General features: G+C 35.8%; 1 protein-coding gene across 1 annotated transcript in view; it reads left to right on the plus strand.

The window, feature by feature from the left end:
- The window catches only part of LOC107577624 (ryanodine receptor 1-like), a 48,594-nt gene that overhangs the window by 30,784 nt on the left and 5,067 nt on the right, over positions 1-12,743 (plus strand). The window contains exons 73-84 of the mRNA XM_016263683.1: positions 677-769; positions 3,491-3,590; positions 3,959-4,038; positions 4,130-4,206; positions 4,292-4,365; positions 4,855-4,872; positions 9,109-9,189; positions 9,338-9,426; positions 9,524-9,652; positions 9,889-9,993; positions 11,175-11,256; positions 11,345-12,636. Coding sequence (XP_016119169.1) covers positions 677-769; positions 3,491-3,590; positions 3,959-4,038; positions 4,130-4,206; positions 4,292-4,365; positions 4,855-4,872; positions 9,109-9,189; positions 9,338-9,426; positions 9,524-9,652; positions 9,889-9,993; positions 11,175-11,256; positions 11,345-12,636 — 2,220 coding nt within the window. The remainder of the gene's footprint in view (positions 1-676; positions 770-3,490; positions 3,591-3,958; positions 4,039-4,129; positions 4,207-4,291; positions 4,366-4,854; positions 4,873-9,108; positions 9,190-9,337; positions 9,427-9,523; positions 9,653-9,888; positions 9,994-11,174; positions 11,257-11,344; positions 12,637-12,743) is intronic.

The raw sequence follows: 12,743 nt of genomic DNA on the forward strand, positions 1-12,743 counted from the left end.
TGTTAAAGATTTAAATCCCTGCAGCCAAGATGCTCCTCTGTCGGTCACGGGTTATGGAAAGTAAAACTTAAATCTATAGGGGTGGTTGGATTTATTCACGCACGTTAAAATATTTATTTGAAGCTTCTTTCTTTTCAGATTCTTATTTACAGCATTATCGTAATAGGCTGTATAGTAACTTATTGGGAGGAAACCGGTAGTTCTATGTGAAAACCATATAGCCAAACTGGCATGATCATAACACCCCGCAAATATTCGACTGTGATATTGGTAGTCGAATCAGGCTCCTCCTATCGAATCTTCGACTATTCGGGGTCACCCCTAATATATATATTCTTGACATATATATATATATATATGTATATATAAATTAAGAAATACTGTATATGCTGGCTGACAATGAGTGTGGAAAGCCCTTATATGAAGATGCTTTGGGTGTGTTTTGTGCAAATGACTAACCATGGGCATGTTGGTAACTCATTTAGAATACTCTATATATATATATGTGTGTGTGTGTGTTAAAATTTACTTTACTGTAACTTTTCGCCATTTCAGTTAATTAAGCCATTTTCCATTAGGTTTTAGATTTTTCGAATTCTTATTAAATATATAAAAGGTCACATCACAGGATCTCATGCTGTGTAATGTTCTTTGTGTTCATCTCTGGTGAATTTAGAGTTGCCACATCGGTGAAGAGGATGAGGGGGGAGAGGAGGAGGATGAGGGGGGAGAGGAGGAGATGTCCTTTGAGGTGCGACAGACAGAGATGGTAGGGGGAGTCCGGGGGTTGGGGACGGGGAAGACACACAAGTGGTAGACCCGAGTGACATCCAAACCAACCACTGTATCATCCATCCATTCACTCACATCCCATTTTATGTCTCTTTGTCCAGGCTGTGCTCTCTGTCTCTCCATCTGACTCCATCAAATATGTTTTATTACATTACACTGCAGCATCTTTAACATTTTTTGTTTTTTGTATTTTACATTTCTGACATGAAGCTTTGAGCCACATACTAAACACATATATATTAATTGTATAAAAATAGCTGAATACAATTGAATACAAAAAAATTAAATGTCAAAAACAATCATTTATATTTTATACCGAAAGAACAATTATTATAATGTGTTTAGTAGTTTAGGCTTAAGTAAATGTTTTTATGCTTTTTTGTTGTATTTGGATAACCTAAAACTGCAGCATGTGGTATTTTTTAATATGCTGGAAAATGACAAAATTGCTCAGCAAATTGCATTGATTATCCATTAAGCTTTTAAGTCATATAACAATACTTTAAAGTGTAACAGATATGAACATATAAGGTTGAATTTCACAAAGAAAAATAGAAATGATAAAGTATAAAATTACAATTGCATTATGAAAATATAGGTAATTTTAAGACCTCAGAGTGATTTCACTGTGTGAAATTTCACCTGTTGCAGCTTTTAAGTCCAAAAGAAACTACATCCTAATTGTTTCTTTTCAATAATTTGTTTAATGACACATTGTTTTTGTTTTAATTGTTCTTGCTGTGTGTGAGCTTTATGATTGAGGTGTCAAGTGAACATGCATTTTACTTACATATGCTGTTTCAGTAAGTAATCACTAATGATAGCATATTTGTCGTATTTATGTTTCTGTATGCTTTCTATTCTTTCACTTACCTTGATTTCCTTTAACTCATTCACAATAATAATGTGAAAGTGACTAATGAATGTTTTCTCAAATATATTGACGCACAGACTACAGTTAAATCCAGAGCAGTCAGTCTCCAAGTCTGCACACACACAGAGGAACAAACACACAGATGCACCTATAACAAAGTGGATTGTGCACGCCACACACACACACACACACACACACACTCACTCACTCACTCACTCAGACTGAGCATATACAGTGGGGAAAAAAAGTATTTAGTCAGCCACCAATTGTGCAAGTTCTCCCACTTAAAAAGATGAGAGAGGCCTGTAATTTTCATCATAGGTATACCTCAACTATGAGAGACAAAATGAGAAAAAAAATCCAGAAAATCACATTGTAGGATTTTTAAAGAATTTATTTACAAATTATGGTGGAAAATAAGTATTTGGTCAATAACAAAATTTCATCTCAATACTTTGTTATAATATACCCTTTGTTGGCAATGACAGAGGTCAAACGTTTTCTGTAAGTCTTCACAAGGTTGTCACACACTGTTGCTGGTATTTTGGCCCATTCCTCAAGAGCAGTAATGTTTTGGGGCTGTCACTGGGCAACACGGATTTTCAGACATGGGAAGAAGAAACACACCATATTCCACACTTTTGGGTACTTACTTAGGTCAGGCTTACAGGGGAGGGGGGTGGCATGGGTGGGATGGGAGGGGGGTGTATTATGCATGCAATAATTATAAACGTATAAACTTTATGGTTTAATTAATTTTTGGCAAAGCAAGCTTCTGTAAGTAAGCCAACAATTGTATTTGCTTTTAACATTTTCCTTTTGCTCTACAGTACCTTTTACATAGTCTGTAATAAAACAAGCTTGCTTTTAATATCTTTTTATGATAACACTGTTATGAAATTGTATTTGCTACAATATATCTATAATTACAATACCGTTTTATTTCAAAATAAGTTGATGTTTGATAATGCTGGGTTAAGGGTTATGTATATTCTGCAGAAGCACTTACCTTAAGAGCTGTAGATGAGTAACACCTGCATGGCTCTTTTGTTTCTCTGTGAGATGCAAAGCCATCAGGAGAGTTTACTGTAGTCCAACGTTTGCTCTGATAGACAAACGTGATAAATTAGTATGACTGCCCGTAACTAATGGTAATGGTGGTAGCATGCTAAATGAAAATGATTGAAAGAGAAGAGAGTTTTAGAATACAAAAAGATTAATCCCATAAGCAGGGCCCCAAATCATTTACAAATGTCAAGCACTCACAATCACCTGATCACCTTAACACTATTATAATCACATTTTAACTAAAATAATTAAATGTTTAGTTTGTGTTGCATAAGATATTTAAACAAAACATTTGAGAAAGACGCTGAAAAGAGTTGATGATACTGCTGAAAAGGAAAGCTGTGAACATTAGCAATGTTTGTGGTTGACTTGATGACAGCCTCAGGCCAGTGTTTTGGGTGGCCATGACAATAACTTCATATGTTCCCTGCTGCCCTTTGTCATCCTCACAGTAAAAAGCAGCTTCTAAATTTAGAAATACCCAATGAGTTTGATGGAAAATTACTTTTTTTGGCTGAAATTCTACATTTTTTCCATCACCCACAAAATAAGACTGTTATGAATGACATATAGCAAATGGCCAGTATAGAAAAACAAAAATTTTTGCTTATAAAGAAATATGATGTTAGTGTTATGCTTAGGTGTCTGTAGTTTAATTAGAGGGACAGGGAAATTGAGCAGAAAGAACAATTTTATGAGAAAAGAGACATGGTAAGGCTTTCAGACAGTTAACTTTTTCCATGTTTAACCCTATAGGAAAAAGAGATGGAAAAGCAAAGACTTCTCTACCAACAGTCACGTTTACATAACAGAGGGGCTGCTGAGATGGTCCTACAGATGTTAAGTGCCTGCAGAGGTACATGTTCGTCTTTTTTGAAGCTTGAACACTTTGTCTTCATTCAACACTTTAGTCTTCATTCACTGTCCTAAAAACCTGACAAATTTTGCATTTAGAAGATATAAGCATTCAAAACGTAGTCTCTCACTTCTGCCAATATGGATCAATGATTTTGAGGACGTCACCCTGCACTTCAGCTTCTCATCAAACTTTCTGTCCAAAAAAATGCTCTCTAGAATCCAAAACGCCCCCCCCCACACACACACACACTATAAATAGGCACTGAAGCTGCGGCTGAAATCGGTTGAAATTGTCAACATATAGAATAACACTGCACGTTTTAAAGCACTTCAGTGGATCTTTAAAATAATTTTCTTTTTGTACAGGTGAGACTGGTTGCATGGTCTCTTCCACCCTAAAACTGGGTATTTCTATTCTAAATGGCGGGAATAGTGAGGTCCAACAGGTTTGTTAGCAGTCATCTGCATGGAGACATGACAGTGAATCTGACCCTAAACTAATACTCGGATGTAACAGCACTGGTAATTTACTTGCAGAAAATGCTGGACTATCTGAAAGATAAGAAAGATGTGGGTTTCTTCCTCAGTGTCCAGGCTCTAATGCGGACCTGCAGGTATATTCTGACTGGGAGCTGTTGTCATCTCACAATGATATTAGTTAAATGATTCATTAAATCAGTGTCTGTGCCTCTTTTGCAGTGTTTTGGACCTGAATGCCTTTGAGAGGCAGAATAAAGCAGAGGGTCTAGGTATGGTGTCAGAGGAGGGAACAAGTAAGTGATATGAGTGATCTAGAATCTTTTTCATCAAGATTAATACCAATATATTGTCGAAAGGAAGATCAGTTAAGTCTTATCAAATGTAATTTGCAACTATAGCATATAGAGATTCTTGAATCCATAAACATGTATACTGTCTTGTTTGGCTCCAAAACTTGAGGCCAAAATGGTATACGGCATCTAAGTATTCAGTCATCCATCTGTAATCCTACATGTCTGGTCATTCTAACATGGAAATGCACATCATTTGTTGACCAAATTTATCAGTTGAAAAAATTAATTGTAATCATACACTCTTACCCTCTCCAGATGTAATAATCTAGTCTAATATGATGTCAATAAACAGATTATGATATTGGTCATGAATAATTCCCTTTTCACTCCATGTCATCTGTTTACCGTCAACTCACCATACCTCTTTTTCCATAACTATACTTTTGTCCCCCATCTCTTTTCATCCTTCTTTCCTTTCATGGGCCTCAGACGTGAAGCTAGAACGGGGTAAATAATGCCTCTGTCCCTCTATTTTTCATTTCTCTCTTCCTGTCACTCCTTTCTGTCCCTTTATCTCTTTGAAATCATTTTTGTTTGAATTTTTGCTTTTTGGGCTTTGGAATATAATATATATATACATTTCAAGTATATATATGAATCTTATCACTTAAGGATTTGTAAAAACAACTTTCAGTCACATCACAAATGCAGATCGCAGTACGGTATATCTGAATTATTTTATGGTTTATACACGCCTATATATGAAAAAGAGTCCAGCACCACTTGTGATGAAGGGAACTGTAATAATTTTTAAAAATACCATCACGTTTCGGCCTAAGAGCCTTCCTCAGGGTATTCAACACACATAATACATAAGCATTTAAAAGCATATATCCATATTGGACATTTCAAATAAAAGATCCAAAAAGTCTCCCACTTCTTTCTTACTCAGTCAATGTTACCACCTCTTATATTCCGTTTAACCTTTTCAGTTCCAAGAAAGAAAAAAGATTACATTTTATGGTTACATTCACAAAAATGTCTTGCAGCAGGACTCTTCAGATCCTTTCTATTTATTGCATTTCTGTGTTCTGTTGTCCTTTCTTTTAATGAACGGGATGTTTCACCAACAAAACATTGGGTTATATAAATCACATTATTTGTCTTACATGTTATAAAACTCTTGATAAAAACAGGACTTTTGTTATCAGGATGATTTAAAAAATTGCCCAATAAAAGGGTATTTTGTGAAATTTGTTTTGTAGAACACACTTTTACAACTCTATTTCTTATATTACTAGCCTTTTATAAATAATTAATGGTTCATATAATTATATATAAGTAATTAATGTTCAGATAAAACAAAATATTCTGGGGGCCATGAAATGTTTGTGAAAATCCTTAAAAATCCTGGCGGTGGCTGGCAACTTTTTTTCCAAAACGCTGGTGGGGAAAGAGTTAAATATCCCATTAAGTTTAGATTATCTTTACTGTACTGTACCAGTACTTCAATATAATCACAATTTAAATGTCTTTGGAGTATATGTAGTACATGAGATAAGATCTGGATTAGTATTAGATGTTTTTTTTTTTTTAGAATTCACAAGCATATCTTAACTTTTAATATCTACTTTTTTAACTGCATTACATAGCCAATCTTCAAGTGGCTAATAGGTAAACCTTTTTACAAGGCAACCGGATTATAACTATTTGCGTGGAGAAGTGTATTTCTATCTGTAGGTTTAGAATATAATGAAGATATTAAATGTGTTCCCCTCCTTTTAACATTTATATCAAGAAATTGAATTTCATATCTACTGTAATTTATTAGAAATTTTAAAGGGGTCATATGATGCGATTTCAATTTTTCCTTTCTCTTTGGAGTGTTACACAAAACGCTGGTGGGGAAAGAGTTAAATATCCCATTAAGTTTAGATTATCTTTAAGGTACTGTACCAGTACTTCAATATAATCACAATTTAAATGTCTTTGGAGTATATGTAGTACAAAAGATAAGATCTGGATTAGTATTAGATGTTTTTTTTTTTTAGAATTCACAAGCATATCTTAACTTTTAATATCTACTTTTTTAACTGCATTACATAGCCAATCTTCAAGTGGCTAATAGGTAAACCTTTTTACAAGGCAACCGGATGATAACTATTTGCGTGGAGAAGTGTATTTCTATCTGTAGGTTTAGAATATAATGAAGATATTAAATGTGTTCCCCTCCTTTTAACATTTATATCAAGAAATTGAATTTCATATCTACTGTAATTTATTAGAAATTTTTAAAGGGGTCATATGATGCGATTTCAATTTTTCCTTTCTCTTTGAAGTGTTACAAGCTCTTGGTGCATAAAGAAGATGTGTAAAGTTGCAAAGACTAAAGTCTCAAATCCAAAGAGATATTCTTTATAAAAGTTAAGAGTCAACCACGTCCCCCTAAAACGGCTCGTTCTAACACACCCCCACATGTCTACATCACAATGTGGGAAGATTTGCCTAACACCGCCCAAATGTTCACGCAAAGAAAGAAGGCGTAACTTTTATTCTCGCTGTAGTAGTTCTCAAGCCCGCCTGCCTCTGCTCACTCAAGCCAGCCACCGCTCACTCTAGGCCGCGGCTTTAGACCGCATAAACACATTTCATTAAACCAAACACACAAAGTAAAGTTCTTTTTAGAAGCGTCATATGACCCCTTTAACCCAGCACATTTTTTGTTTAAAAATGATACAAAATCCAAAAGGGTGTATAGTAACTGTGTATAATAGTTATACACACCAACACAGAATGTGACTGAATTGTTTTTCTTTCTCCTTTTGAGTGCTGAAACAGATCTACTGTAACTCTAGAACTCTGCATTGTGTCTTATCTATAGAAAACTGGAGTTAAATTATAATAAATATATGCTGCATTTTAGTTATTTAGTCTAACAGAACTTGAATTTTTATTTTTTGCATTAATGAATTTTGTTTTTACATCGAAAAAGGTTTTAACCTTCATATGATGGCACTAAAATGCTTAAGTTTAGAATGTGTTTTGTTCCTAACAAATACGTATAACTTACCAAATCCTGTCATTGGTTATGAATTAAACCATATACGATCTAACACTGTCTTGGCTTCACCATCATACATTGGCTTGAGGTCATAATTCATCCCAAAATGGTAGGTTATGTTAACACACAGCAGTTTAGCGGTGCAGTTTAACATTATGAATTTTCTATGCAACAAATTAGCTTGAGTTATCACAGAAGCTATTTGTGAACAGATCATTCCATGCTGAAGGCTTTGAATGAAAGTGATTTTCATGAATTTAGATTTGTTTATTGACCACCTTACCTATCCAAACACAGCTGGGGTTTAGGATTGCAGTAGGTCTGTCCTGCATGCTGCAGTATCGTCTATGTTAGAGCTTAATGTTGTAATTAATCCACCTCCATGTTTGAGCCACAGTATATGTGATTATGTCAGTGTTCTTATATCTGTGTTATATCAGATATGCGCATTATTGTGTATGTGTATAGTTTATGTATATGTGTCGTTGGTGTATAAAGTGATTCCGTAATGTGTGTCTATAGAAAACTGGAGTTAAATTATGCTGCATTTTAGTTATTTAGTCTAACAGAACTTGAATTTTTATTTTTTGCATTAATGAATTTTGTTTTTACATCGAAAAAGGTCTTAACCTTCATATGATGGCACTAAAATGCTTAAGTTTAGAATGTGTTTTGTTCCTAACAAATACGTATAACTTACCAAATCCTGTCATTGGTTATGAATTAAACCATATACGATCTAACACTGTCTTGGCTTCACCATCATACATTGGCTTGAGGTCCATCCAAAAATGGTAGGTTATGTTAACACAGCAGTTTAGCGGTGCAATTTAACATTATGAATTTTCTATGCAACAAATTAGCTTGAGTTATCACAGAAGCTATTTGTGAACAGATCATTCCATGCTGAAGGCTTTGAATGAAAGTGATTTTCATGAATTTAGAATTGTTTATTGACCACCTTACCTATCCAAACACAGCTGGGGTTTAGGATTGCAGTAGGTCTGTCCTGCATGCTGCAGTATCGTCTATGTTAGAGCTTAATGTTGTAATTAATCCACCTCCATGTTTGAGCCACAGTATATGTGATTATATCAGTGTTCTTATATCTGTGTTATATCAGATATGCACATTATTGTGTATGTGTATAGTTTATGTATATGTGTCGTTGGTGTATAAAGTGATTCCGTAATGTGTGTCATTCTGTGCTGCTGTAATTCAGTCTAAGTTAAAGAAATAGTTATTATGCAAAAGGCTGTCTCATTCCATTCCCTAGTTCACAATGAAGCGAATTGTTAAATTTTGCCATTTTGTATAATTTGTTTGTGCATTGTTACTGTAGCTTTTAAAAAGAGCAGTACCATTATGAAATATTATTTTGTCCTCCATTTCTGGGTGGGACAACTTGGTCAGTGTTCTTAATACTGAACTGGGCAGTGGATTGAAACAAAAATAACTACATTTCCTGCTTATCTCTTACAGAAAAGGACGAAAATATTGCTGTTTGCACTAACAATATAACATGAGAGATTTAAGCGGTTTAATCACTCTCTTTTCCACGTACTATCTTTTTCTTCTCAGTTCTAATCAGACTGCCGCTACACTAAACTTGTGATCAGTGTCACAAAGACAACTTCACCAATGTGTCATGTGTTTCCACATATTTCCTTCCCTTCGCATAGGTGAGAAGGTCATGGCTGATGATGAGTTCACTTGTGACCTCTTCCGCTTTCTGCAGCTCCTCTGTGAGGGTCACAACAATGGTGGGTCCTGAATCTTCGTGTACAGTAAAATGCTGTTGTTTTTTACTGTAGAACACAAAGAGTGAATTTCAAGAACCAAAGTTCAAGGGAATGGTAATTGTTGTACAAATTTAATGTTTAACCATCTGTGAGTTTACTTTTACTTTAGACTTCCAGAACTACCTGAGAACACAGACAGGCAGCACCACCATCATCAATGTCATTATCTGTACAGTGGATTACCTGCTTAGACTACAGGTGATGTCATTTTACCCTTGAAAACTGACTAATTCAGAATGAAAATTTTGATATCTGCACACTTATTAGTTTGTGGATGTTTATTTTTTCTTTCCAGGAGTCTATCAGTGATTTCTACTGGTATTACTCAGGAAAAGACATAATAGATGAACCAGGCAAAAGGAACTTCTCTAAAGCTATGACTGTGGCCAAACAGGTGTTCAACAGCCTTACTGAGTATATCCAGGTACATCATCTTATTTCTTTGATCATTAACTTTCATATTCCTTTTATTTATTATATAAATTTTATGGTCTCTACATGTAACTTTTACACAACCCCTTGTGTGTTTGAATAGCTGAATGGTGGAATTTCCTCCCTAGAAAAATTTGCTCTGATTTTTTTACAGTGTTCTCAGCACATTAATTTCCTCTAAAATCATAGACTTATCTACCATGTATTTAAGTTGTCCTTCTGTCTCAGGGTCCCTGCACGGGAAACCAGCAGTCCCTGGCCCACAGTCGCCTGTGGGATGCTGTGGTGGGCTTCCTGCATGTGTTTGCCCATATGATGATGAAACTGGCTCAGGTAACCCATCTGAACTTGATTGCTCTGTTACCTACACATTTCATCTGAATGCATTAGATCACATAGTTGAGATTTTCATTCATGTATATGAAGTTGGCTTAGTGTTTTTTGTATAAATATTCTTGATTTGAGTCGTTTTTGTATCACAGTATCTTTTATGTAACATAAAAACATATTGTACAGCTTCTCAGTAGATCTACACACTTTCTCCAGTAGCAAATGTGTTTTAATTTCTACTAAAAGGGCTTATTTATTTCTTTAGTTGCTAATAGGAAATGCATGTAAATTAAGTTGTAGTAGTTGCTTATGAATAGAACTGCTTTTAATGATTAGATTACAAGCTAAATTAAAGAGCATGCTACATTCCTTTTTCAAACTTTTAACGACTGGTATGTTGGAATGTTTTACTGTTTTTACTCTCAATGCTTTACTGATTAATCAAACTGTTTTTCATATGCCGTATGCAGGGAAGAGTATGTATCATTCTTATTTATCTATTGAAGTGGTTGTATTTGAGTTTCCCCCCTTTATGTTCCAGATTCCTAAATTCAGGTGTTTGAACCCAGTTGGCCTTTCTTGACACAAAATCAAATTTTACTCTTCATTTAACATGCCAATTTCTCTTAAAATTTCTGCAAAAATGCCAAGCATGCAAACAAGTGGGTCAAACATCCTGAGAAAATGGATGGCAGTTAATATTACCCAGAAAAATGTGTTTTTAGCTTTATGTTAATTTTGTTTTGCCTCTTCTACAATTCTGCCTTTGGTGTGATGTCTTTTGTTTCATCATCTCTTGTGTGTATGGAGTGTTTTTGTTTCTAGTAATTAACCCCTGTTATTGTTACTGCATGCATTAACCTACTTTAAATGTTACAGTTTTTTAGATTATCCTCAACCAGTCTGATAAGGTAACGTTTCTTATAAAGATGCTCATGTACTTATTTTGTGATCATACCCTTATACAGCAGTTTTCCCCTCTTTTTTTAAGAATCACATTGCTATAATCGCATTTGTTTTTTTTACATTGTGTATTAAAAAAACATTATTTAATTAAAAATGTATATTTTATATATTCTTTTAGTTTTATAAATTATAAGTTTTGTCAATTTTTTTTATAAAAGCTGCTGATTTAGATTATATATGTTATGGTACAGCTAATATGTCATTCTGTTTTCTTGTAGGATTCCAGTCAGATTGGTCTTCTGAAAGAGTTGTTGGACCTTCAGAAAGATATGGTGGTCATGTTATTGTCTCTGTTGGAAGGTATAAAGAAAATTTTGCATTAATGTTCATCAGTTTTTACATCATTCAGTCTAGACCTGATTCCACTGTATGACTCTGTATTTGACAGGTAATGTTGTAAATGGCACCATTGCTCGCCAAATGGTGGACATGCTAGTGGAGTCATCCAGCAATGTAGAAATGATCCTTAAATTCTTCGACATGTTCCTCAAGCTGAAGGACATTGTTGCGTCTGATGCGTTCCGCGACTATTTGACAGACCCTAGAGGTTTGATATCCAAGAAGGATTTCCAAAAAGCCATGGACAGCCAGAAACAGTACACACCTGCGGAGATCCAATTTCTATTGTCCTGCTCTGAGGCAGATGAGAATGAGATGATTAATTACGAGGAGTTTGCCAATCGGTTCCAAGAGCCAGCGAAAGACATTGGTTTTAACATTGCGGTGCTGCTAACCAACCTCTCTGAACATGTTCCTCATGATACCAGGTTGCAGAACTTCCTTGAACAAGCTGAGAGCGTTCTGAACTATTTCCGCCCATTCTTGGGTCGCATCGAGATAATGGGCGCCAGCAGGAAGATCGAGAGAATCTACTTTGAGATTAGTGAAGTGAATCGTAAGCAATGGGAAATGCCTCAAGTCAAAGAGTCCAAACGGCAGTTCATATTTGACGTGGTCAACGAAGGTGGCGAATCGGAGAAGATGGAGATTTTTGTCAACTTTTGTGAGGACACCATCTTTGAGATGAATATCGCTTCACAGATTTCAGAGCAGGATGAGGAGGAGAAAGAAGAGAACGATGAGGAGGAACCCATAGGAGGAGGTGGCGGAGATGAAGAGGGTGGTGGAGAGGAGGGCCAGCCAGAATCAAGCTCCGCCTTTGCTGATTTCATCCAAAGCATCATGAATTTCCTGGGCATGTTTAACTTTAGGAATATTCGCAGACAGTACCGTAGGCTCAGGAAGATGACCATCAAGGAAATTGTGGTCAGGATTGCTACCTTCCTATGGACAATCCTCATGGGCATACTCCATTTCATTTATAGTGTGTGTAAAGGTTTCTTCTTGCTCATCTGGCATACACTTTTTGGAGGTGGTTTAGTTGAAGGGGCCAAGAACATCACCGTCACCGAGTTGCTGGCCAGCATGCCGGATCCCACACAGGATGAGGTGCATGGAGACCTACCGGGAGAACCAAGGGGCGGAGAGGCGCAGGATACAGGAGGTATAACAGACTCAATGGAAGCAGGAGGGGGAGAGGAAGAGGATGAGGATATCCAGGAAAAAGATGGTGGGAAGATTCCTGGTATCGATACACCTGGTGGACTTGGAGATATGGGTGACACGACCCCTGTGGAGCCACCGACTCCAGAGGGCACTCCATTACTGAAAAGGAAAATGGTATGGTGTTTATTCAGCTGGGTTCCTTGTGTTCCTTCACCAATCTTCTACACAAAGATTGTTAATTGTATGCGTCATGTTGGTCCTTGTTTTTTTTTATGCTGCAG

This window comes from Sinocyclocheilus grahami, unplaced genomic scaffold (genome assembly GCF_001515645.1).
Source record: "Sinocyclocheilus grahami isolate Dianchi unplaced genomic scaffold, SAMN03320097.WGS_v1.1 scaffold32.1, whole genome shotgun sequence".
Taxonomy (NCBI): domain Eukaryota; kingdom Metazoa; phylum Chordata; class Actinopteri; order Cypriniformes; family Cyprinidae; genus Sinocyclocheilus; species Sinocyclocheilus grahami.